Genomic DNA, 26,999 nt, shown 5'->3' with positions numbered 1-26,999 from the left:
AAGGCAACTTTGTTGTACAGGGGTGTGGAATTTAATAAAATATTTATTAGTCGATAGGGACAGGTTGCTTCATAAATCTACTTGTCCTGTAAAAAACCTGCTTGTCCCTTTGGTGCCATGTAGTGCAGCAACAAATTATGGCAGCAATCTCATTATATAGGAACTCTGGTAATAGCCTCTCTCATTATGCCAGGGCTAATACTATAGTAGAGTTTCAATCCTAGCAATTTCCTTTTTTTTGCCATCTTCTGCAGATCTACATACTAGGGCTGGAAGTAGCAGTAAGCACTAGTTCTAGGATTGGAATGCCCATTTGAGTCTATGCAAACCTACCAACTTGCATGTTTTAGAGTTTTCACCTACTCTTCTCTAATCTTTCCCCATACTGAGAAAGGTCGGAAACGTACTGCTGACAAGAGTCAGAAGAAGAACTTCTTTCAGGGAAGAAGTTGTTGGAGGGAAAGTGGACTTGGAAGCACGCAACAGATTTCCACACCAGCAAATCTACATGTGCATATTTGCTCATGCTGGAATACAGTTCACAAATATTTTCTATAAGTACGATTTCCTGGCCTGTAAATTCACGTTAATTCATGAAATATGTAATTTTTATGCAAAGACTTATACCATTGGTGCACTTTTGTGACTTTATTTAAGAATTGGGCCTCTAATTAGATCTGGTGTTAACCAAGATCTTTTGTGTTTATTAAAATGTATCTCTTTCTATTTTTCTATAGGCTGGCTTCACTGTGAATTACCGCAATCTGCTCTTTCACAAGGAGCATATCAGCACTCAAAGTAGTTTTGTTCAGTGCCAGGAACTACTTTGGCAATATATGCTTTTTGAGACCCAAACATATTTTTGCTTTTTGTCAATATTTGTTACAGTAGTGAGGGCGCAGCAGCTCCCACAGCAATAACGTTTTACAAAAGGTATTTAAAAACAAGGCATGCATTGAGCAAACCAAAAGACTGCTATCACTCAAACAAAAAAAACAAGCTTCAGCCTGAAGAGGAAGGACTTCAGAACCAGAGGGATTTCCTCTCTTAAGTGGGAGAATGAGACATTAACATCCTCTGCTCTGTAAAGGGTAGCGCAAAGGATGTGAACATTTGGTCTTCTGAACGAAAGAGGTTTATTTTATTTTATTTATTTGCAGACTTTTATAGAGCGCGAACAAGATCCTTACGGATATCAGAGCGCTTTACACACAGATGGGATACAAGAAACAGAGGAATAGGCATTAAACAAGTCAATTAGTTCAAAGATGAGCACAGGTTTAAACAAAAGAGTCGAGGTGAGGTAGAAACGGTGCATAGGTCATCAGGCTGGACATAGTCATGTAAGGAAAAGTAATGAGTCACAAGATTTCTTTAGTCTATATTCGGATGAGTTTAGCTAAGGGAGTGAACTTACTTCTCCTTTAGGCTAAATTCAGGTGAGTTTAGCTATGAGGAGTGATTTTACTTCTTTTTTTAAGGATGCCGTGGATGAGATAAGTCTGATTTCTGGAGGGAGGGCATTCCAAATCCTGGGCGCCATCCCTGAGAAGGAGCGTTTATATGTTTTTTTCTTGTGGAATCTTTGCGGTTTCAGAAGGAGGTTTTCTGCGCTTCTTGTGCTTCTTTAGCCACCCGAGATTGTCAGTTTTCGGGTGAGGTAAATAGGTGAGTTGTGGTGTATGGCCTTGTGTGTCATGCATGCGATTTTCAGGTGTAATCCCGCTTCGTATGGCAGCCAGTTCAGGGATTTTAGGTCAGGGTGATGCAAGAGCGTTTTTTTAGATCCGGTGATAAATCTCGCTGTAGCATTAATGGAGGCTCTTAGGGGTGCTGTTTTCTCTGTAGGGAGGCCACAGAGGGCGATACTGCCATCATTTATTCTAGGGAGAACTAGGGCTTGGACTGCAGTCCTAAAGTCATTGGCTGGGAGGAAAGGTTTCAGTTTCCTCAATGTGTTGATTTGGAAGTTAGCTCCCTTCGTTGCAATACTGATATGATGCTGCATATTGAGATTGCAATTGAGGGTTATGCCTAAAGATTTCGCTGAGTCCACGATGGTAGGCTGCACGTTGAATGCAGTGTGATGAGTCAGCCAAGCTTGAGTGATGTGGACTTTGGTGGGGGAGCTATTAGGAGAAATTCTGTTTTAGAGCATTAAGTTTGAGATGATTCTCTGCCAACTAGTTCTGTGTGTTCATAAGCGTTGTGTTGAGTAGTTTGATGTCCTCAATGGTGTGTATTTTAAGGTAGACCTGGGTATCATCTGCGTACATGTGAAATTGCACATTGGATGCTTGCAGTAGTGCGGTGAGTGGTTCCATGGCTAGGTTGAACAATGTTGGGGATAGGGAGGATCCTTGAGGGACACCTAGTGATACCGGAACGGGCGTGGACATGGTATTGTTAATCTTAAATTTCTGGGTCCGATTATGTAGAAAGGAGGTGAACCACTTAAGTACTGTCCCCGATAGACCCATTCTGAGACTCAGCAGATCGAGTAAGTTCTCGTGTTTGACCGTATCAAATGCTGATGAGAGGTCGAGCAGAATAAGGAGGCAGGTACCGTTCTGATCAAGAATTTGAAGTGTGTCATCAATTATGTGTGTCATGGCTGACTCCGTACTGTGGCCTGATCGGAAGCCTGATAGGTGTGGGTTGAGGTCACAGTGCTCGATGTGTTTTGTCAATTGGATGTGTACACATTTTTCCAACAGTTTGGCCAGGGTAGGGATATTGGAGATAGGGCGATAGCTGTTCAGATCGGTGGGGTCTGCTGTGGGTTTCTTCAGTATGGGCGATACTTGACCCACTTTGAGGGAGTCCGGGATACAGCCTTGTTGAAGTGAGCTATTAATGATTTTGGTCCAGAGCGGGAGGAGCAGTGGGATGAAGTCATTTACCGTGTTTGCGGGTAGAGGATCAGTGTGGTGATTGGAGGGCTTCAGTGTTCTAAGAATCTTGCCTATGGATTCTTCTGAGTAAATTTCGAAGGAGGACCATGTAGCATTGTTTTTTAGATCGAGGGGTGTTTTGCTATGGGGGCTAGAGTATAGGCTGAGATCCGTGAGGAGGTCTTTCTTGATATTGTCTGTCTTTAGATTAAAGAAAGTGGAGAAATGTTCACAGGTCGGTAGTGTGCTGGCATTGTTTTGAAGTCGTTGGGGTTCATCCTTGGATTGAGTTTTGATAAGCTCGAACAGTTTTTTTTGGTCGGTTTCTTGCTTGGTGAAGCTGGTGGCTAAAGAAATCAGTTTTTGTGCGTTTGATTGTTCTGAAGTAAGCGTTTTTTTTTCCTTTAGAGATTTGAGGTGCATAGTTGAAGGGACTGCTCTCCAATTGCGTTCCTCCAATCTCATAGCTCGTCTGTCTTCGTTAAGCAGCCCGTCAAACCATGGTTTAGAGTTTTTAGAGGAAACTCTCTTTAATTGAAGGGGGGCAACCACGTTAATAATGGAGGTCATCGATTTGAGGTAGTGGTCGGTGAGAACCTGTACGTCAGAGGCACCGGAAGGGGGTAGGAGAAAATTGTAGCTGGGGGAGGGTAATGAGTTGGGATTAAGTTTCTTCAGGTCTCTTTTCCAAATCTTTGGTTTGGTGGGTTGAGCCGGGTTAGATTTTATGTTTTCATTGATGAAGAATGAGATAATGTGGTGGTCCGATCAGTCACAGGGTTGGATTGATTCGAGTTGAGTGGAGTCGCCTTTGGAAATGATGAGATCCAGGATAGAGCCTTTATCGTGAGTAGGGCTGTTGCAGATTTGGGTGAGGTCTAGAGCGTTGAGGAGGTTTTTGAGACTAATGACCACGGAGTCGTTGTGATCATTCCAGTGTAGGTTGAAATCGCCCAGGAATATTTGTGTATGTTGCCGTCCAGAATTCGTTGTGATCATGTCCATGAGGTGTTCAGTGAAGGTGAGGTTGTCACCTGGTGGGTGATAGATAATATGTAGGGAGCATACAGGATTGCCATCGCTGTTGATGTCGAGGCAAAGGTGTTCACAGGAGGAGAAAATAGGGGATGTGGTTCTAATTACTGAGAGGTCGCTCCGGTAAATACATGCGATTCCACCCCCTGTCTTGCCACTCCTATCCAATCTGATGATGCGGTAGTTGGGGGGTACTAGAATGTTGATGAGTGGTGAGGCAGATGTGAGCCTGCAGCAAATCCTTTAGATACTCACATGTAGAAAAATTGACAGCCCAAGCTGAGAGCCACCCATTTCTCACTACAGGCTGCACTTGTTTGTTAGCAGTGTAAAAAGGCTATTTCAAACATAAACATAGTTACTAGTTTTGAAGTCAACTGCAAGTCCACATTTAAGACTCATGCACAGCTACTCGATGGTAAATTCTGTAAATTGAATGTTTGTTTTACTTGCAACCAAAAAGCCAACAAGAGTTTGAAGCCATATTTGTAGCTGCAGCTTTTTAAAAGTGACATTCCACAAACTTCATAAACGTTATTCAAAATGCACAAAAATAATTATGCCGTAATTTTATTTTAGATGTTGCAAGCATAACTTTTAGGCTGTAGTTCCATTTCTTTTTTTAAGCTGACCCGTTAGTGCTGGTTGGCAGAGCCCTCTGTGGCTCAGATGTACAGGGAGGGAAGAGAACGTATGCCACGTTTCTCACCAGTTAGTAAATGTAGCCTTTTCTGTCACATCTGTCTGGCTTTTGTGTACTCAAAAAGCATGCCTTATTTGAAGGAAGGGGACTTCAATGAGGGTGATTGTAGATCTAAGTCCAGAATTTAACTGGGAGAAGCTATACTGAGTAAAAGTTTCCCTGTTCTTGAAGAGAACATAAAGGGAGGGAAATTTAAGGGAAGCTTCGAATTACCATTTGGATATTTATATCACATTGAACTCTGGGATACCTTTTGCTGTAAAGTGTTGGCTAATGTAGGTAATGTGTTCCATGTGGTAAAACCTAGATGGACCCTTTTTTTAAAAATATTGTTTTTAATGATTTTACAGAGCAGTGATCCAAACATTGTCAGGCAATCAAATGGCATGTAATCACCCGGTGTAGTATTACAAGTTTGCAACCATCATAAGCTAATATACATCAACAGTATCGTTCATCCATAAGTGTCCTCGAATGGCAACACATAGTGGGGTAATATAAATAAAGTAAGTCTCCAACGGTATGCCAATTCAGCTCGTTCTCAGCATTCTTTGTGTATAACATAAGTTTAGCGAAACGGTTGATAATTTTTTTAAGCTATCAGGATACAATGCAGTTAAAACATCTTAACAGAAAACAGTTACCTAACCTCCCTCCCTTCCCCGCATGCTCGGCCCTCAATATCTAACAGTAGCATTTGTATATCAACCATATTTCTCGGTTCCAAAGTCTGTCGTAGGTGAACTGTACAATGCTGCTAACTTACCCAGTATGGCACACAGATAATGTGAGGTGCCCAAGTGTCCTGTATCCTCGGATCAGACACTCATGTGTCAAACCCAACCTATTCTAGTAGGACAAAATATCTATCGCAGCGTATTCTTCTAGCGTTGCATACCAGCTCATCGAGATCGGTGTTTTCCTTAAACCTCTATATTCCTCCATTTTCAGTTCAGCCCCCTCCGCTTTACCCCATCTTAGCATTTCTGTGTGCCATTCCTGTAAGGACGGGGCTCTAGTGGCCTTTCATCATGTGCTATGCAATAGGTGTTGCTTTTGGTACTGTAAATAACAATGGCTTTAATTTTTTTTAAAGGCATTGCCATTTACAATGCCAATAGCTCCAAAATTCGGAGTTGCGAGACCTATTGCATTGTAAATGCTTGTTTAGAACAGCTCACCACTAGCAGCTTTGGCACCACTATAGAAATTGCTGCTTAGCGACTTTCTAATGCAAGAGCTGCTTAAGGAGGAAGGAGTCAGACTGCCTGAAATTACAACAAGGGCTGACTCCTGCTTCATCTTGAACCATCTTAAAATCGGACTACAGGATGCCGCCAGGTTAACAGCAACAAGAAGGAGGGGTGCAACAATACAACAACACAACAATATAAAGAGTCTCAGTGACCCAGCACAATTCTGGTTTACACCGGGAGGCACCCAAACAACGCAACCATGGCAGAAAGGTCGCCACCTTGTCCTTTTCCCTGCTTACATCCCTAGACAGCTGAGACCTAGCTACTTTTGTATGATGCACGGTGGTGCTATCTCACGAGCTATAGGGGAGATTGACTTTGGACTCCCTCAGTTGACTATCACCTACCCAGCCGGACTTCGGGCAAACGCTCCTGACCTTACCTTCCATCTCTCCCTTCCCCCAACCCTCTCCCCTCTCCGCTCCTACTATTTAAGCTATAGGGGAGATGGGCCGTGGATTCCCTCCTCGGTCGTCACCTACCCAGTCGGTCTTTAGACAGACTTCCTTTCGTCTCTACGGTTGTCTCTTCCCATATCCTCACTTTCTCACCTCCCCTACCCCCCACTACTTTTCTCCCTCCTTTCTCTCCACTCCTAATGTATTGCTGATTGTTTGATGTAATGTGTAACTGTTGTTCTTTTTCTGTTATATTGTTGAACCACATTGTTGCACTTCCTTTCGTCTCTCCTGTCCTCTCCTCCCGCATCCTTCCTCTATCTATGTCTCTCCTTCTCTCCCCTCTCAATGTATTGAGACTGAACTATTTTGTCTGATGCCTGATGGAGCTACCTGTTTTAGCTATAGGGGAGATGGGCCGTGGATTCCCTCCTTGGTCGTCACCTACCCAGTCGGTCTTTAGGCAGACTTCTTTTTCATCTCTCATTATTGTCTCTTCCCTTATCCTCCCTTTCTAACCTCCCCTGCCCCCCACTACTTTTCTCTGTCCTTTCTTTCCTCTCCTAATTGTATTGCCTATTTTTTTTTTATGTATTGTGTAATTGTTGAACTTTTTTCTGTTACATTGTTGATTCTCATGTAAAGCGCTCTGATACCTTCAGGTCTAGCCAGCGCTATATAAAACTCTTTAAATAAATAAACTTCTGGGCCCAAACACTTTTCTGAAGGCCCAGAGTGCTGGACTCTTACTGTCCCACAGCAGTAAGAGAGTATGGAGTTTAACTAACCAGCCTGCCTGCTGTGGAATCTGCTTTTCGGAGGAGAAAAGTGTGGAAATTCCAAGGAACTAAGACTTTTGCATCTGCCCGAAGGACAACCAGCAAGACCAATGGTGGCTGGGATTTTGGTAGGGAGTGTTACTCAATTAACTCCCTGTTAGACCTGATATTCCCCAAAACCTTTTGCCTTTACCCTCCACTTTTTGCTGAAATTAGTTTTTGTTGGCTCTAGAACTCTGTGCTTTACAGCTGCTAACCAGCGCTAAAGGGCTTCTGCTCTCTCCCTTAAACAACGTAAAAATGGTTTACACATCCTTTGCATATTTATTTCACTTAAAAGTCCTCTGTAGAGTAGTCTACCATATACCCAGGGTCTCATTTATATGCTACTAGTGGTAAATATTTTAACATAACTAGTGGGCCTGCAGGACTTATGGTGCCCTCCCCTGAAGTATTCCCTTAAAACATTTCCCAGGCCTCCCATTGCTGCCTGAACACAGTTTTAATCTACTCATTCGATTTGGCACTATAACCCTTTTGCCAAGATTTAAACTCCCCTTCTATTGCATATGTCATCCCTAAGGTAGGCCCTAGGTAGCCCATAGGGAAGGTGCTTTGTAATTAAAAGGTTGGGCATGCACTTTTACGTTTTACATGTCCTGGTAGTGGACTAGCTTCTAAATTCATTTTTCACTACTGTGCAGCCTCCCTCTCCCATTGGAATACATTGGGTTACCATATACATTTAATAAGTGCTAATTTTTGATTGGGAAAAGATTAACATTTCATGTTTGGAGTCTGAGAAATTGAATGAAAAATCCTCTTTAATGGTCAAGTCAGATTGTAAGTTACAATTTAAAAATACACCTTTCTGAAATTTGTGAATGTGGCTACGAGAGCAACCCATAAATCCATAAGTATGAAGCCTGCCTGGCCAGGTAACATCAACCACTCCATCAACAGGTTTAGCCTGTTGGCTAGCACTTTAGCCAGAATCTTGGTACTGCAGTTTATTAAAGCTAGTGGTCTGTAGGCCTTGCATTTATTTTAAAATTTGTTTATTGGTATTTTATACAACAACTAACAAACCTGGTGTACCAGTTCGAGTGATATTATACTTCAAAATCACACATTGATCGTCCGTCATTATTTGCCCATCACAGCAATGCGGTTCCATAGCCTCAGAAATAGTATACATGAAACAAATAAACATACAGAGTTGATGGTATCTGAACATAGTAGCAGTGTCCAAAGTGCACCTTGTAAGTCCTATCCTGTAAACATAGTATATCCCCATGCCGTATTAATTATACATCCCCAGTTTGGACATCGGTGAGTCCAGCATCCTCATTTACACACGTCTTCTACCGAAACCATGTAATAAATGGTTCCCATATCTCCCTGGGCCGAGAAGTGGGTGGCATCAATTCCCAGAAGGTGGTTAACTGAACTTGCCCATATGTAACCTCTCTAATCCATTCCGTGATCGTAGGCTTCCACTTACTCCCCCAGGGCATTGCGATTTGGCGTTTAGCAAACAGCAGCAATAATGCATGTAATTTACGTTTTTTTATGTGTATTTCCTTAACATACCCTAGCAATCCCAAGAGTGGGAAGGGGCCAGGATTTTATTAATGGACGTGAAAATCTGGCACCAGTATTAAGCAAGTACTGAACACTCCCATGCCATGTGGAGAAAAGAGGCCAATACCACCCCACAACGCCAGCAGCAGTCATCATCTCTTAGACCTATTCTACGTAAGCTAATGGGTGTTCTGTAATACCTATGCAGGAATTTGAAGTGGACTAACCAAAACCTGTAGTTCGGGGATAGCTCAGTTAGCTGAGTGCAACAGTATGCTCATTGGTCTTCAGATAGCGGGGGCGATACCTCTGTGTTTCATCTCATCAATGCATTGGGTCTCGTCCCAGGGGCGTCCGTTTGTACACGCGTATATAGTCTTGTTATAAGCCTGCCTGGTGATGGTGATTGAAGTATGTTCTCTAGGGCTGATAATGGGGGCGGGGGCTGGGAAATCAATGCGCGGCAGGCGGCCCTTAGTTTGTAATAAAGAAACGTTTCCCCGGATGGTACCCTCTGTCTCTCCTCCACCACCGGGGTATCTCCAAAGGTGTCTCCTAGATAAAGGTCCACAAACGTGTGGAGTTTCATCTTCTGCGCAATCTTTCTACTAATCTCATCTTTGACATTTGGTAGCATTGGAATTTGGGCTAAGGGAATTGAAGGGGCATTCAATATCTGAGCTCCCGCCCGACTCCGCAACCCATCCCAAGCCCATCTCAAAGTTTCGGGAGTGTCTACATCGTCTGTGGGTCGTCGATATGTCTGATATACCGCTACTTGTAAGGGAACTGGTGCTACTGCATCCCTCTCCACAGCAACATGAGGCTGAAATGGAGTTGGGTGGACCCAATAATGTAAGAATTGTGCTTGTGCGCTAAGTGCATATAATTTCATATCTGGGGCTCCCAGGCCTCCCTGCCTCAGTGGGAGAGACAATAGTTCCCACGATACCCGCGCCTGGCCGCCTGCCCACACTAGAGAAATTAACAGTGATCGCAGCGTTCTAAAGAATGGTTATGTAAGTATGATCGGTAGATTTTCAAAGAGGTACAGAAATTTAGGCTGTACACTCATTTTTACCAACGCAATCTTCCCTGCTAATGATAAAGGAAGCTTAGCCCACAGCATAACCTTCTCTTCCAACCACATGATGGCCCTACCATAATTTAAGTTCAAAATTTCTTGTAAGTCTCGGCTTATCCATATTCCCAAATATTTCACTTTCTCATCTTCCCACTGCAGCTGGAACTCGGAAATTACAGCCTTGGTGTTGGCTGTTAAGGGGAAAACCATTGATTTAGCCCAGTTTATGGATATACCGGCAAGCCCAGCAAATTTGATGAACTCTCTCAGTACAGCATTTAGGTTCTGTGCAGGGTTCAAAATATAAAAGGTGACAACATCCGCGTAGAGCAATATCAGGAGACTTCTAGAGCTGAATCCTATCCCCTAGTCTGTGTGTTGTTGTCTGATACATGCAGCCAGTGGCTCCATCGCAACTGCAAATAATATGGGGGACAGAGGACACCCCTGGCGCGTACCCTGTGTAATCGGAAATGGAGCAGATACAAGACCTTTCGCATGTAATCTAGCTGTGGGCTCAGTATATAATAGCCTAATCAATTTGATAAAAGGGGGCTTGGCCCCATCCTCTCCAGTATTCTAAAGAGATATGGCTATTTAAGTAAATGAAAGGCTTTGGTCGCGTATAGAAACACCACCGGAGCCTGCACATCCGGGTGTAAATAGTGTAGGACCGAGAAGACATGCTAAGATTATGGGAAGTAGATCTCCCTGGTATGAAACCTGATTGGTCTGAGAGGGCAATGATGGGGAGCATAGTTTGCAACCTGTTCTCTATTAATTTTGCCAGAATTTTAACTTCCACATTAAGGAGCGACAGGGGACAGTATGAATCAAGGTCAAAGTCCGGTTTCCCTGATTTTAACAAGGTGTTAATAATCGCTTCGCACATCTTGGGGGGTAGTATACCCATCTCCCTGGCTTCCTCATAAATCGCCAGGAGTTCGGGTGCAAGCTCCTCCTCGTACGCTTTATAAAAGGCAGTCGTCAGCCCGTCCTAGCGAGGGGCCTTCTCTAAGGGCATTCTTTTAATCACAGTGGCTACGCCCTCCACATTGTAAACCATCTAAACCCGGGAAGGCTCCAATGGGGTTGTATTAGCGCCAGCATACTTCCCTACCTCGGCAGGGTGGCCAAGACACTACAGGGAGTCAAGCCTGCAGTGTAACACAAAAAGAATTGTGCGACTATATAGCTGTAGGGAAAGGCTTCACACCCCCCCAAACCACTACAATCACGATCTAATATCACACAGCTCCAGAAAGTAAAGCGCTGGTTGCGCGAAACAACACAGTTTGTACCCAGGACAACCCACGGCCAGTGTCCACCTCAGTACAAGTCTGCGTGAGATGAGCGTGTTAAGCCAGTAGGGATGAACAATAAACAGCGCTTATTAGTACATAATGGCAGTGAGCGGAAGTCAAAAGGAAATAGTCATACATTTCTTCTCATGTACTAGGAGGGCATTAAAAAATCCTTGTTTTACGCTATACAGAGGCCTATATCCCAGTATCATTAGTCCGTCTCACTAGCTGGTGTTCAGTTGATTCCTCCAGTCTGGGACTTTTCTTGGCTTGTTTACCACCCACATGCTCTGCAAATTTGAGGGCAGATTTGGCATAAGAGAAAAAGTGGGATGAGCCATCATAGGACACCTTGAGTTTAGCTGGATATAACAGCGAGTAGGGAATCTGCGTCTGCACGAGGATCCGCTTCGCTGGTAGGAACTCGCGTCTCGCTGCCTGCACCACCGGTGAATGTAGGCCTCGTATTTAGTAGCATCTTTACCCAGCTTGAGGAGTGAGATTTTCAGAGCTTGTCTCATGGAAGGCGGGAGGGTGCCGGTGGTTAGGGCTTCGTCATACACCTGCTTAAGAATGGGAACTAAGAGGCTGATGTATCCTTTAGGGAAATCGTCCGGTATGCCATCAGGGCCAGGGGCTTTGACCGACCATAGGTACATTATAGCCTCCCATCTCCTTTGATGTCAGCAGCCAAGAATTCTCTATGGGAATCACTTATCCAGCCTAGGGCGGTGTCCTCGAAATACGGCGCCACGTCAATCTGTCCAGCTCGTTGCGTGCTATAGAGTTATGAATCGTATTCGGCAAAGGTGCGGAGTATGGCCTTGGGGTCTGTTTGCAGTGCCCCTGCTGTATCTTCTATGCAAAAAATATTTATCTCTGCCAGTGCCTTACCGGGTCTCTCACTCTCCCCATATGCTTGAGCTCGATGATATATGGATCGGAACAAAGACTCCCGTTCTGCAGTATCTGAGTAGTCTATCAGTAATTCTTTAAGCTGTGCCCACAGCTGAGACATTGGAGCTTCAGCAATACAAGTCTCTACAGCCTTAATGTTGTGTTCTAGTTTTCACAATGACTAATATCCCACAGGATGCCCCCTCACTTTGCAATACATAGACCTCGAATGGTGACTTTAAAACTCTCCCATACACGGGCTAACGATGGGATGCTGCCTATACTTCGAGAGAAGAATTCATGGATCTCTTGCCGCAGCCCTTCACGAAAATTATCATCCAGCAAATCAGTGAACTGCAATCTCCATGACCGATGCGGAGATTCGTTAGTAGGGGGGCATAGTGGTAATAGCACAGGGGAGTGATCAGAATACATTCAAGAAAGATATGTGGCCTCTTTTAGTCACATACTAAGACCTCCTGAAAGTATCCAGTAGTCAATACGAGACCAACTAGAGTGAACGCTGGAGTAAAAAGTGCCCTCCCTTAGCGTGGGATGTAGGGATCTCCAAGCATCTAACAAATGGTGATCAGCAACAACACTATTCAAGTGTTTCCCTGCTTTGGTGTGGGGGCCAGTTGTGTTATGAGAGCGGTCCAAGATAGGGTTCAGTACAACATTAAAGTGCCCCCCCATATAAGGTTTGTAGATCCGATGTGTAATATAAGGCCTCAAAGTTTTTCAAAAAACGTAGCAACATCCACATTGGGAGCGTAACAGTTAACCAGTGTAACAGATTGCTCTGCTAGCCTACCCCTCATCATATAAAATCTCCCCTGCTGGTCCTGGTGTGTGCCCCATGGGCAGTATCTCACCCCAGCTCTGATTAAGATGGCAGTTCCCCTGGAATAGGTTGGATAAGATGAAAAGCATCACAGAGCGGCCCATTTCCCAGCTAAGTTAGTCGATGTCCTGGGACCCTGATCCGTTTCCTGTAACATTGCCACTTGCCCGTGGTGTCTATCTAGATAGTTTAAGACATGCCTTCACTTCTGGGGATCTCGTAGACCTCACACATTCCACATCAATAAGGTATAAGTGTGTTCTCTAGGAGGCTTAAGTGTACATATGTGACAGCAGATATATTAATAATTGTATGAGACCTATACAATTTAGTGAGCAACATCCCACCATGGCGAACATACCCATCTTAGCATTGTCACAATCATGACCTTGACATGCAGCACTGCTGTACTCTAGAGAAAAACAACCCACCCACCTCCCCCCACCCACACCCACAGACCAATCCCCTAGGCTAATGTATAACCCCCCCATATATCCAACAGGGACTCAAACATGGGGAAGAAGAAAAAAGGTTGCTGTCAAAGATTGGATCATTAGCAGAAAGAGGTAAAGGTAAAGCTGTTGGAAGATATGTTCCAAACTGAAAAGATAGGGTTGAGAAAAGAGTAGAGGAGACCATATCATAGTCTGGAAATTTCCCACTGAGGGTTCAAAGCCCTGAAAGCGGGATACTGCCATGTGCAGGGGGCGCCAGTTGGTGTAGAAATAGGGGAAGATTAGAGGGAAGAGAAGAGGAAGAGTAGGAATTAGAGAAATGGGGAGGGGACGAAAAGAGGAGACAGTGAAGAGGAGTAGGGTAAGAATACAACAGTGAGAAAAAACATCAAGTATGCCATTTCAATGGGGGAATTCCCTCTGGGGGGTGCTCTCCAGAGCTCCTGGGGACCCTCCCCGTATGAATGAGGGTTACCGGGATTCTAGGGATTGGCGGAGACTGTCCACAGTCTTAGCTGCAGCTAAGTGTTATGTTTCTAGTGTGTGACGCAATTCTTCATCAAGGTGATAGTCTTCCAATATTCTTCTGTACTCTTTGTGTTTTTCATTGAGGAAGTACTTTAATATTGTGTCTTCGCAGTAGTGGATATCAACCAATTCTGCTCTACGTCCTTCTCTTGGGTATCTTACTGATGAAGTGCTTTAAGGTAATGGAGTATGAGAGCAGGGATACAACTGGTTTGATAATGGTCATGTCTGAATCCTTCTGTTGCATGCCAATGTATCACACAGCCATGGGTTGTCCGAACTGTAGAGATCCGGAAGGTGGCAGGCCATCCCACTATCTTGTCTCTGACAGAGGGTAGGTTGGACTAGGGCTGCGGCTGATGTATCCCTTCTGAGCATCTTGTTGGCCCATCCGCTTCAGGAATTCTTGGGGCGGCTGCGGTGTAGTGAACAATTGGTGCTTTTCACGGAAGGTGATGTGTAGTTTAGATATAACATGGCGCATCGGATGTTGGCCAGTCGCAATTTGCTATTCACTAGGAGGAATTTCTTGCGAGCCTCTTGAACCTATATTGTGAAGTCTTGGTAAATGAAGATGGAATTGCCCCCATAGGTCAGCACCCCCTTTTCCCGTGCCAATCCTAGTACTGCGTCCCAGTACCGTTAATTGAGCAGCTTAGCAATTATGGGCCAGGGAGGAGCCCCAGGAGGAGGTTTGGCGGCGAGCGCCCAGTGTGCCCTCTCCACAACCAGCTGCTTTGAGAATGATTTGCCCGAAAAGATCTACCAACATGGCTTTTACATAGTCCTCCATACGTTCAATGTTCCAAGATTCTGGAACTCCTAGAACGCGAACGTTGTTTCTGCGCAAGTACGCCTCTAAATCTTCATTTTTGGCAGAGATAACCTTTAACAGACGCTCAATGCCATTCAGCTTCTCTCCTTTAGTCGTGGCCTCATCCTCTATGCCGTAAATTCTCTGTTCTTTCTCACTGATGCATCCCTCATGCTTCTCAAGTCGCTGCGTAATGTAGTCCATATGCATGCTCATGGTATCCATCTTTGATTCGATTGATGTGAGGCTTCATTGTTAGCAATAGGGACTTCACGTCTGCATCCTCAGGTGGTGTGAATGATTGCTGGCTGTCCGACATGTTATCGTCTGTATCTCCTGGAGGGTTCCGCACTGATTTACGGGCTTCAAAGGGGAGTTTGGCTTGTTATGGGTCGGTTCTTCCCATGTTACCCGGGGTGCAGCAGGAGTACCTGGAATGTTCTGTGGGAAGTGGGCCAGCAGTTCGAGGGCGCTGCTGCCACAATTGTCAGTCAGGGTGCACCCTGTTCTGAGCAGGTCTACAAGGACCGAAAGATACAATGGGGGCCGTCTGGGATTCTTTCCAACTAGCTCGTTACCCCTTTCCCAAAGTATCTCTTACCTGCAAAGTGAGTGCAATTGTCTAGTGTCCAGCACCACTAGCGCATCGTTCGCCACTTCCCCAGTGCGCCAATGCTGGCACTAGCTATGTAGATCTGCAGGGATTTCACCAGGCCCGTCTGCGTGACGCATGGGTTCAAACCCCCGGCTTCCCACTTGCACAGCTATCCGACCTCTCGGTGGGCCTCCTCAGGTGGTTTAGACCCCCTCCTCCGCTTTCCAGAAATCTTTTCCTCACTCACGGCACTGCAGTCTGTGGGCACCCCCCCTCCCCAATGTTCAGCAGCGGGACTACCCAGTAGAGCGCTCTCTCGCTTCAACAGATATTCCCCTCTGGCTCTGCTCATCTCACGGTTCGCATGCAGGCCGCAGGTATCCCATGGAGCGCGGTCTTACCGTAGCAGGCTGCGCAGCGGCTCCACCTGGGCGCCGCCTCCCACTCCCTTTGATTCACCCATCCATGGCCGCCTTGCTCGCAGCGGCACGCGCGAGGGCCGAATTAAGCTATGGGTGATCCAGCGAGGCCCGTCACGGGGCACGTTGTATCCCGGCCTCTGTGGTGCAGCGATTGTTCTACCTTGGCTTTGCGCTCCCACGGCTCCCGGTACATGCATAGGAACTTCCGCACAATGCAGGGCGCAGTCTCACCTTGGTGGGTAACTCAGCCGTTCTGTCTGGGCAGCGCTCGTCTCTCCTCAAACCCGCCTTGCCTTAACTGTTGCTCCTGCAATAGCACTCAGAAGAGCTGTGCCAGGAAGCAGAATGCTCCAGTGTGCTCCTTAACTCTCTGCAGCATGCGGTGGGCGGTGCGCCATGTCGCTTGTCGCCACATTTCTCAGGCTCTGGGCAACGCCAGAGTTTTTAGCGACTTTCTACTTGCCTGGTCACCCGTGTGCACACCCAAACTCTCCTCGTGTGCTCAGCAGGTTACCAGCAATCTCCCCGGCCACTGTATTGGTGCTACAGTCTCCGCAGCGGTAGAATGATGAAGGATAATGTTCTCGGGCAGCAGGAGACTCACTACAGTGCAGCCATCTTTCTCACCAGCTTTCTAGCGCCCAACGATTGGATTTTTGTTGTTTTGATGTCAAATACTTTAATAAAATGTACTCTAGTTTTCTAAATTGGTGTGGGATTCTTCATGTGTGTAAAGTTTTCACTTTATTGCTGTTTGTGTACTGCATAAATAATTTACACACTGCCTCTGTTTTTGTGCCAAGTTACCAGCGGTTTAAGCACAGGTTAATTTAGTGAACTTTGTGTTTCACCCGGACTAGGATTGTGTTTGTTACTTACATGAGGATAACCTTCCCATTTAACCAACCACCCAATTTCTCACCCTCTCAGACGTTTGGGGACTTTTGAAGCGCAGGTTTAGGAGTCTATAACCAGATGTGAAGATCTGGACATTTTCATCCATCACCTTCTTTTTAAACAAGGGCATTTGATCTATGGGAGTGAATCATGGTTTAGACCAGAGGTCTTCAAACTTTAGTCAGCCAAGCCCCCCCATCTAAACCTTTTTACAGGTCGAGCCCCCCCACCGCCACTACCACCTGACAAAAAAGTTCTGGAAGCAGGTACTCTGCATCATTGATGGCCATTCCCTCCTGCAGAGCCCAGGTTGTTTAGGGCAAATAATATTAAATAAAGTAAGAGTGATTAGTAAACTGAAGTTTTTGTAGTGCATGTGCTTATTCCAAAGTTACAATACAAAGTGTCCAAGAAAATAATTAGCACAAAAAATTACATAGTTGCTTTATTTTTCACATTAAACACACAATTTAGGATAGATTATCAAAAACACTCCCAAAACACAGGGGTGGGAGTGCTTGTTTTTCTCCAAAGAGACAATATGTGGATGGATTCTTGCTTCTGCCATCCTTTTGAGCAGTGCCTGGAAACGGGAGTGCTCACAACATTTTGCAATATATTTTTTGTAGTTTCATAAAGGGCGAACATGACCTAAATGTATTGGAGAGCTTTACAGGAGCATCTTTTACATTACACAAGCACACATTCATTTTTTGTAAGCACAGGAAGATTAAGTGATTTGCCCAGAATCACAGGATGTTGAGCAGACATCAAGAATTGAACCTGGTTTCCCAGCTCTACAGTCATCAGCTCCGGCTGTTGTGCCACATCTTTGCCCCTAAACAAGATATCAGAAAAAGAAGTTCCACAAAACATGCTTTCTGACACAATCAAAAAATCCATGATTATGTGGAGTATGGCCAGGTGTTGCCAAGTCAGTAGGAGGCTAGCCGCAGTTTTCCAAGAAGGCCTAGGGGACATTTACATCATACACATGTGATATGTGGTTCAAGAGGAAATATACATCTTTATTCTCTAGCATTATCAAGAGTCAATTTGTTAGCATAGTTGGCTTATAAAGAAGAACGCCTTCCAAAGTTTCAGAAATAGCTGCACAAGAAAACTTTTACATTTGGTCTACGAAAGAAGCGAGGACAGATGGTAGGCACACTTCACATTATTTGTTATATTTGACTTGTGGACTCCGCTCTAGGGATTGGAACATGTTAAACAAGCACCAGTGACTTTAATCAAGGTCAAATTCATTTTTGGTAAGTCACTGGTAAATTAAGTGATTTTCCCAGGATCAGAAGATGTTGAGCCGAACCCAGGACTCGAACCTGGGTGCCCAGAACCAAAGGCAGAACCTATGGCATTAATGCCAAATCCACTCCTCCTTGAAATATCCAATGTTCCCACTAGTATTGGGACAAAGGGTAAAGGAGCAAGGCTTTAAAAAATAATACAAAAAGCTCTTCACTTTTACCTGCCAGAGAATGGAATCTTCAGGAAGGATGTAAGCGTTGTAAATTCCTTGCAGTGAAACGTGTTTCCGACGTGGGAAGCAACATGGGGCGCAACTAGACAGAACTTCGGGCGGGGGGGGGGGGCTATGATTACAGCCAGGGCTGGCCCTAACACTGATCGCACACATGAGAGGGACAGGTGAGTGAAGTGTCGCATGAGCAGTGTGAGTTGTGTGCTCGTGTGACTGCAGGGTGAGGTACAGGGTAAACAGCGCAAGAGTATTGTGAGTGCAGAGTGCTTATTTGACCGCAGGGTAAGTAGAGGGAGAACAGCGTAAGTTCATGGTGAGTGGCATAAGTGCAGTGTGGTCACTGTGAGTACAGGGTGAGAGGGTGGGTTCAGTGCATACTGATCAGTGTGAGTACATTGTGATCCCTGTGAGTGCAGGGTGAGTGTGAAAGTGAAGGATGAGAATGAGGAGTGAGTTGTCTGAATGCAGGGTGCATTCCCAAACACAGTTGAAGTTACTCAGCATGTTATTGAGGCTTGGCATAGGGTTTAAAAAGGTCCAGGGATCGAGGGTGGGTGAAATAAATATTGTGCTCATCCTGCAATAAACTTCCAGTCTTGCGATTAGGGTTGCCAGCTCATTATATTGATATCCCAGAAGGTACAAAAGTAAGCAGTCCCCTAAAGCCTATTTTCAGCACTGATTGGTGCACACTTGGAACAGCAAAAATACATAGAAAGTATTTTTAAATGTGTTCTAAGGCTGCCTGAATGATCTATTTATTTATTTATTTTGAAGGTTTTATATAGCGCGAACAAGATCTTTCCAGATATCAGAGCGCTTTACAAAAAACACAAAAACAGGGGGTAGGAAAAACAAGAGAGCGATTAACAAGCTTTTGAGCAAAGAATACTTATGGTAGTAGATGAGTAGCACAATAGGGTAGATACATGAGGGAGCATAGTCAATCAGCTAAAACAATAATACAAGTAGACAGTCAGATAAACGAATATTACAAAGGTGAGGAGTCTCAAATAGTTCCAAAGTGAAGTACAAGTTCAGGTGAATTTAGCCATGAGGATAGCTTTCACTTCTTTCTTAAAAAATGTAGTGGAGGTGATAAGTCTGGTTTCTGGAGGGAGAGAGTTCCAGATCCTGGGTGCCATTCCTGAAAAGGAGCGCTTATGTGTTTTTTCCTTCCGGAATCTACGAGGTTTCAGAAGAAGATTCTTTGCACTTCTTGTGTTTCTTGAGCCACCAGAAATTGTCAGCTTCTGAGTGAGGTATCCAGGGGAGCTGTGGTGTATAGCCCTTTGAGTCATGCACACAATTTTCAGATGTATTCTGGCCTCAAAAGGCAGCCAGTTTAAGGATTTTAGGTCAGGGGAAATATGCGAGTGTTTTTTTGATCCAGTGATAAGCCTTGCTGCAGCGTTCAAAGAGGCTCTCAGGGGCGCAGTTGTCGAAAGGGGGAGTCCGCAGAGGGCGACGCTACCGTAGTCTAAGCGCGGCATGACTAGGGCTTGTACTGCAGTTTGGAAGTCCTTGGCTGGGAGGAAGGGTTTAAGTTTCCTCAAAGTATTGATTTGGAAATTAGCTCCCTTAGTTGCCTTGCTGATATGCTGTTGCATGTTGAGATTGGCGTCAAGTGTTATGCCTAAAGATTTCGCTGAGTCCACAATGGTAGGTTGGACAATGAGTGCAGTTAGGTGCTTAAGCCAGGTTTGAGTGGTGGAGATTTTCGCGGGAGGTGAGATCAGAAGGAACTCAGTTTTCAGAGCATTGAGTTTGAGGTGATTATCGGCAAGCCATGATTGGGTGTTTCTGAGCGTTGAATTCAACAGTTTGATGTCTTTGGGGGATTGCAATTTAAAATATAGTTGGGTGTTGTCCGCGTACATGTGAAAGGGTACATTAGATGCTTGTAACAAGGTGGTGAGAGGTTCCATGACCAGGTTGAACAATGTTGGCGATAGGGAAGATCCTTGTGGGACGCCTAATGTTACAGGCACTGGTGAGGGCATCAGGTTGTTGCTCTTGAATTTCTGAGACCGGTTATGTAAAAAGGAAGTGAACCACTTGAGAACAGTCCCAGCTAGACCCATTCTGGTGTTTTAACAACTCTAGTAAGTTCTCGTGTTTGACAGTGTCAAATGCTGAGGAGAGATCAAGAAGGATGAGGAGGCAGGAATCGTTTTGATCTAGGATTTGGAGAGCGTCATCAATTATGTGTGTCATAGCAGTTTCAGTACTGTGCCCTGCTCGGAAGCCTGATTGATGAGGGTTGAGGAGGTCAAACCGATCAATGTGTTTCGTTAATTGGAGTTGGACGCATTTTTCCAACAGTTTGGCAAGGGTGGGAATGTTGGTAATAGGACGGTAATTGTTTAGGTCAGTAGGGTCAGCTGTTGGTTTCTTGAGTATAGGTGTGACTTGTCCAACTTTGAGGGAGTCGGGGTTGCATCCTTGTTGAAGTGAACTGTTGATAATTTTGGTCCAGAGTGGTAGAAGTAGTGGGATGAAGTCCTTTACAGCGTTAGCAGGAAGGGGGTCTGTGAGGTGGTTAGAGGGTTTCAGTGTGGTGAGCAGTTTGTTAATTGTTTCTTCCGAATAGGTGTCAAAGGATGACCATGTAGCATGGTTCTTTGGTTCATTGGGTGTTATGTTATGGGGGTTGGAGTAAAGGCTTACGTCATTGAGGAGATCGTTCCTTATGTTATGAGTCTTTAGAGTAAAGAAAGCAGAGAAGTCTTCACAGGATGGTGTATCACCTATAGTGCTATGCGATGGTTGGGGTTGATCCTTGGATTGTGTATTGATTAGTTCAAACAGTTTTCTTGGTTGGTTTTTTGCTTGGTCGAGCTGGAGGCTGAAGAAATCTGATTTTTTGCTCTTGATTTTCCTGAAGTAGGCGTTTCTCTTTTTCTTCTGAGTTTTAAGGTGCAGTGCCGAAGGGGCTGATCTCCAGGTGCGCTCTGCCATACGCATGGCCCGTCTATCTTCGTTGAGTCTGCCATCGTACCATGGGTTGGAGTTTTTGGAGGAGACTCTTTTCAGTTGCAATGGGGCGGTCTCATTGATTATGGAAGTCATAGAGTTGAGGTAGTGGTCGGTCAAGGATTGAACGTCCAGAGCACCGGTAGGGGGAAGGAGGAGATTGCAGCTGTGGGAAGGTAGAGAGTTTGGGTTGAGTTTCTTCAGGTCTCTTTTCCAGACCTTGGATTTGGTGGGTTGAACCGGGTTAAATTTAACTTTTTCATTGATGAAGAATGTGATAATGTGGTGGTCTGACCAGTCACAGGGTTGGATTGCTCCAAGTTGGGTAGAGTTCTCTTTGGAGATGATAAGGTTGAGGATAGAGACTTTATTGTGGGTCGGGCTGTTGCAGATTTGGATGAGGTCAAGAGCGTTGAGGTAGTTTTTGAGGCTGTTTACCACTGCGTCATTGTGATCGTTCCAGTGGAGATTGAAGTCACCAAGGAAAATTTGAGTGTTTTGCCGACCGGAATTGGTTGATATTGTGTCCATGAGTTGTTGGGTGAAGATGAGGTTGTCCCCATGTGGGTGATAGATGATGTGTAGAGAGCATACAGGTTTGCTCTCGCTGATGACATCTAGGCAGAAGTATTCACAGGAGGTGAGCGAGGGGGAGGTGACTCTAGTAACGGAGAGGTTGCTCCTATAAATACATGCGATTCCACCGCCTGTCTTGCTGGTCCTGTCAAGTCTAATGATGTGGTAGTTAGTGGGAACTAGAATATCCATGATGGGTGTGGAAGATTCAGTTAACCAAGTTTCAGTCAGAATGGTTAGATCAAGGTCCAGTGTATTAATGAGATCAGCGATGTCTGAGGAGTGTCTAGGGGCTGACCTGCAGTTGAGAAGCATGCATTTGAGCTTTGGGGTGTAAGGGGTAGACGAGTGTTCTAGAGGGAGGGGGACTTTTTTAAGGTTATTTGGGACGGAGCCTCTGTTGTTTTAAGTGGGGTGCCTAAGGGGGTTTGGGTGAATCGTGGGGATGGAAAGGTGTGTGGTGGTTAAGTGGTTTTGGGGAAGTGGGTCATATGAGCTGAGAAGGGTGCGTATGTCGTGGTCCGAAAGTGGAGTGACGGTGCGTCTGGAGCGGTTGGTGGGATTCCGAGCGGGGATTGAGGTCCAGTGTGGGAAGTTTTGTGTGAGAGGAAGAGTAGGATGGGTGGGGGATATGTTATGGGGGGAAGTGGTGGTCAGTAGGGCGTGTCTGTGTTGTGTGAGGAGTAACTCTTTGAGGGTGTGGAGATCTTCTTTGACTTGGAGGAGGGTGAACATAATCATGTCCAGTGTGGGATTGGGAATGGAGGTGGTAATGGGTACTGAAGGTGTGTAGGTATCTATGTTACTGGAGCAGGGGGGTGTAGTGTTACTGCAGGGGTTGGTGGTATTAGTAAGTGGGTTAGTGTTCGGGAGGGTAGGTAGGTTGGGTGTGAAGGGTGTGATTGATTTGGGAGGGGGAGGGATGTTGAGAGGTGAGTGTGGTCTGGGCGTTGCGGGGGTGCAGGTGTGGTAGTGGGGACTGAGAGTCGGGGGGAGTAGTTGATTATGAGTGAGGGCTAAGGGTGTCTAGGGTGCAGGTGAGGTAGTGGGGACTGAGAATGGGGGGGAGAAGTTGCTGGATGGGAGAGGGCTAGGGGTCGCTGGGGCGTAGGTAAGGTAGTGGGGACTGGGAATGGGGAGGAGATGGTATGGGAGGAGGACCTGTTGTGGGGCGTGCAGTTGAAGGAGGTAAGGTGTTCTGAGAGTCTAGTAGGGAGTGGAAGGGCATGGTTCTGTTGGGGGGTAGAGGGGGTGGGGTGGGGAGGATGTAAGAAGAGGAATGAGCTAAGACTGTGATTGGGGGATGTGAGGTGACTGTAACGGGTGGGTGAAGGAATAAAGTGCTGGGGGGAGGGGGGAGATGTGTGTCAGTGGTGGGAGGCGCTGTGGAGTCAAGGATTTTTAGGATTGGAGGCCAGATGGATAGGGGTCTGAGGTTTGGAGATATATTCTTTGAAAGTGGGGAACAAGTTGTCGAATAGGTCAAGGTTCCTGTCTGTGGATTGAATTAGGATAATGCCGTTGTTGTAGATAGTGATGGTTGCTCTAGCTGGGAAGAGTTGGGAAGGTGTGGTGGACAGTGTTAAGCCATGGGCGGATTTCCTGGTGGCAGAGATAGTGAGTAAGCTGAGGAACGCTTTTCTCCATTGTGCTCTACGTATAGTGTATAAGATGATGTTGGTGCTCTTGGCTCCCTTGTTTAGTGAGAAGTAGGTGTCTACAAAGGGGGTTTCAGGGTGGGACTTCAGGAAGTTGTGTTTAAAACGTTTGGCGGTATTTTAGGAGAGCTCTGGGGGGTAATTAATTTTATATGTGTGTCTGCCCGTGGGTTCCATGTTGGGAGTAGAGGTGTAGGTGGGTGAAGGAGGTTGTGTGGGTAGGAGTAGATAAAGAGCTATGGTAAGTGAGAGAAGGTGTGGGTGTTAAGGCTGAAAAGTGTGCATGAAGGATTAGACCATGTGACTAGTCTAAAATGGGTGCTTCATTAGGCAGGGTAAGGTAGAGAGGATTGTATTTATAACCCTATTTAGTGTCAAGACAGGGCCTTTGCAGACTCTTTAAACAGCACATGGCTGGCATTTTTATTTTGGTAACCCTACTTTAGATTCCTTTTCATAAAATGCATTCTCACATTAAGGCAGTAAAAAGTAAAATGTAAGGAGTAGGCAGAGTGGGGACACAGGGGGTACTGGAACCAGAAAACAAACAGCCTCTTTAATCATTTTACAAAGGTATGTAAATATGCACATGGGGGCAGATTTACAAGCCCCTTGCACCACTTTTGCGTCACTTTTTCTATGTTAAAAGTGACGCAAAAGTGGCGCAAGGGGCTTGTAAATAAGCCCCATGGTTTTTAACAGGCGCACAACGCCCATGGGCTCAAAAGGCTTCAGCATGCCTCCCCCCACCCCCACCTGTTGTGTGTGTCAGCCCGGGCTGAGACAGCTTGAGCACAGACACAGACCGTTCTGGAGCTGCGGCCCAGTACTTCACAGGTCTTTAAAAGACCATTTAAGCGTTAATGAGGCTTTGTTGTTTTCTACCCTTTCTTAGAGCCCCTGCATCTCCATGAGAATTAGCCCCCTACCCCCTCTGAAATCGTCTTGCCTCTGGCCTTTAAAGACCTGTGACTCTTGACACTCTCAGCCGAGCGAGCCCCCAGCAGCTGCAGCAGCCTGGGCTGAGAGGCACGTCTTGCGCCTGGAAGCAACAGTGTGGGGTGAAGTGCGCGCCCCCCTGAAGGAATGTGGCGCCCCCCCCCCAGGGGGGCGGGCCCCACAGTTTGAGGAGCTATGGTTTAGAAGACGGTAGGGGTTTCTCCAGAATATTTTACTTTTAATTGTGGGGGTATGTCTGTTTTTCTCTGCTAAAAACAATATACTGCTTCCTCACACCCAAAATGATGGTCTTTAAGAAATAACTCCCAGCCCATTGGTGTCTTTCATATTTCTGGAAGTTGTCTCTAAAGAGTATTTGCCAAGATCCTATTAAATAATGACCCTAAAACCTTATTTACTTTACTGTTGAGTCATTTCGATCATTAAATTGTTTTAATTTATTAACTGTAATTTTGTTTTTGTGTGGCTGTTCATGTGCCACAGGCAATTCTTTCTGACGTGGCTTAGTTGGAGCTCTGCCACACCGCCCATCAATACTAAACTTCCCTCCATCCACTAATTTAACAATCTAGTTTCCCACTGTCATTTCTTTCTGGAGTTGTATGTCATAACTTAGTATGACTTTTTTGTGCCCATGTCTTTTTCCCCATTATTTACTTATTTATTACAGTGGGTTTAAATGTACCCCGAGCTGGATTTTGAAACATGGTTCACAATGTAAAACAAAAGATCAGGGGCCCGATGTAGGTGGCCCAATAACGATCGGTAACGGCCGAAAATACAGATTTTCGGCCCTTACCGAGCGGTATCCAGCCATCGGGATGTAGGAGCCTGAAATCCGTCCGAATCGGTATTTTTACCGATTCGGTATAGATACCGAATCGGTATCTATAGGTCCTAGCATGTGCTGGGAAACACCTTGTATTATATCTACCACGGTACAGCCAGTTGTGAAGCAGTGGGCGAAGGCTCTGTGCAGGGACAGGCTATGGCATGGTTTCCAATAATTCAGAGCAAGTCCCTGATAACCCAATAAGCAGAAGGTATTCTTCACTGGATTGTGGACTTGATAATCCCATATACCCTAGATATTCACATACATCAGTGCAATCAGTACATTGGTGCATTGTGACTTACTGATGTAATTTCTTCCAGCAACCCCACATGAGTCAGGATATGCTTATGAGCATATTTTCAGATCCAAAGCTCAAAAATCCAGATTTGTGTTAAATAAAAAAGTTTCCTGTTTTTTGTTTGTGATTCTCAGCTGGCATTGTAGGGCAGTTGTTTTACTTGAAAACCTTACATCATGGAGATACTTGCAGAAGCTGCTTTGCCTTGGAAAGTCTTGCATGTAATCTAACAGCAGACAATGTGTGTTGATATAACTTTCATCCATTTTGGGTTTTAGGAGGGGATGGTGTATCACGGCTCAGTGAGCCACAGATATCTCAGATGAGCCATTCTGCGAGCATGCACAGTGAGAGTCGTGGACCAGAAGTGGAGTTTGGCTTTTTGCATAAAAGGAGAAGAACTTCTATGCATGGAGGAAACCAGGTATGTGCATTATAGCTTCAAAACATGCTAATGTGCTACTTATTTTAATATTAAGAGTGAACCCATAGTGTGTGTCTTTGTTCATGCACATAGAACTTATATGATTGAAGAGTCATGCAGACAAGTCAAACAGGTGGAGCTCACAATTTTTGAAGGAGGAACTGAAACTGAAGCCAATACAAAGTATGGTAACCAACGTATCCACACTAAAGAATTAGATGTTGAAGTATTGTTTTCTAGCGCCAGCTTGCTGTTACTAACACAGTCAAGGAAAGAGTGATTCCATGAATCTACCGACATAAGAAGGGTTACTAGAACCACTTACACTCACTTAGTCACATCAATTTTTCTACTTTACTTTCTCGTTCTAGAGGTCATTGTAATTACTTATAAAAGAGGAGAGATATGCAGAGTTGTCCCTAGATGCCCATAAAGTGTTTCCACCAGAATTCTGGATGACTCTTGGAATATTAAGAATTCTGCAAGGCTGCTGATGGGCGAGGATGCAGATGCTTGGGCTGTTGGCGCTGAAATAAAAACTCCTGTTTAATAAACCAATGTATGCTATGGTTTGAACTCTATACAATTTGGCGACGAGGATGGGATTTCATTTGATCATATGTTGATTTTTGAGGGCTCAATGAGAACATCTGGGTAGACCACCAACCTCCAAATAAGCTTGCATAATGAATTCAAGCATTTGACATTATTTGTTACTCCTTTAGGAGCATACCACTTCTGAAGGGATACCTTAAATCACGAGCACTGTCCAGAAATCACTTGGGCATGTCATTATTTTGGAAGGTAATCAGAAAGAAATGTAACACTGAGGATCCCTGGCTGGTTATTATCAGTGACTGAGTATAACTTTGAAATGACCGGGTTTACCAATTGAGGGTGAAGATGAAAATAATGGAGAGGGTGGAGAGCTAATAGTATTAAGGGATGTGGAGTAGGCACAAAGTGAAGGAGAATGGATGCAAGGAAGTAAATTAGGACTAAGCTCAGGACAAGGTAAAATAAAAGGTTGTGATGGGTGGACGGAGCTAAATACGTTAGAATATTAAGTACATGAATTTCATAATATAAAAGAGGAACTGAGTGTGTTGATGAGGACACAACTAAGGCATAATCAAATAATTCCTCCTCTAGGATTACACATATGAATATTCCGATCCGCCCAGGAAGACCATCCACTATGGAATATGACAAAGAGAAGATTAAAGTAGTCCTTCTGGTGGCCTAACATAGATAACCAATGTAGAGGAGTTGATGAAAAATTGTT

The 26,999-nt window shown here is 45.0% G+C and overlaps 1 protein-coding gene across 3 annotated transcripts in view; it reads left to right on the top strand.

Annotated features, from left to right (window-relative positions):
- BEND2 (BEN domain containing 2) overlaps nucleotides 1–26,999 on the top strand; it is a 216,909-nt gene that overhangs the window by 13,223 nt on the left and 176,687 nt on the right. For all 3 annotated transcript variants that reach the window (XM_086949801.1, XM_086949802.1, XM_086949800.1), the window contains exon 3: nucleotides 25,569–25,714. In XM_086949801.1, the coding sequence (XP_086805927.1) occupies nucleotides 25,569–25,714 (146 nt within the window). The remainder of the gene's footprint in view (nucleotides 1–25,568; nucleotides 25,715–26,999) is intronic.

Source organism: Lissotriton vulgaris, unplaced genomic scaffold (assembly GCF_964263255.1).
Source record: "Lissotriton vulgaris unplaced genomic scaffold, aLisVul1.2 SCAFFOLD_370, whole genome shotgun sequence".
Classification (NCBI taxonomy): Eukaryota; Metazoa; Chordata; class Amphibia; order Caudata; family Salamandridae; genus Lissotriton; species Lissotriton vulgaris.
This window is presented reverse-complemented; position numbering and strand designations above follow the sequence as displayed.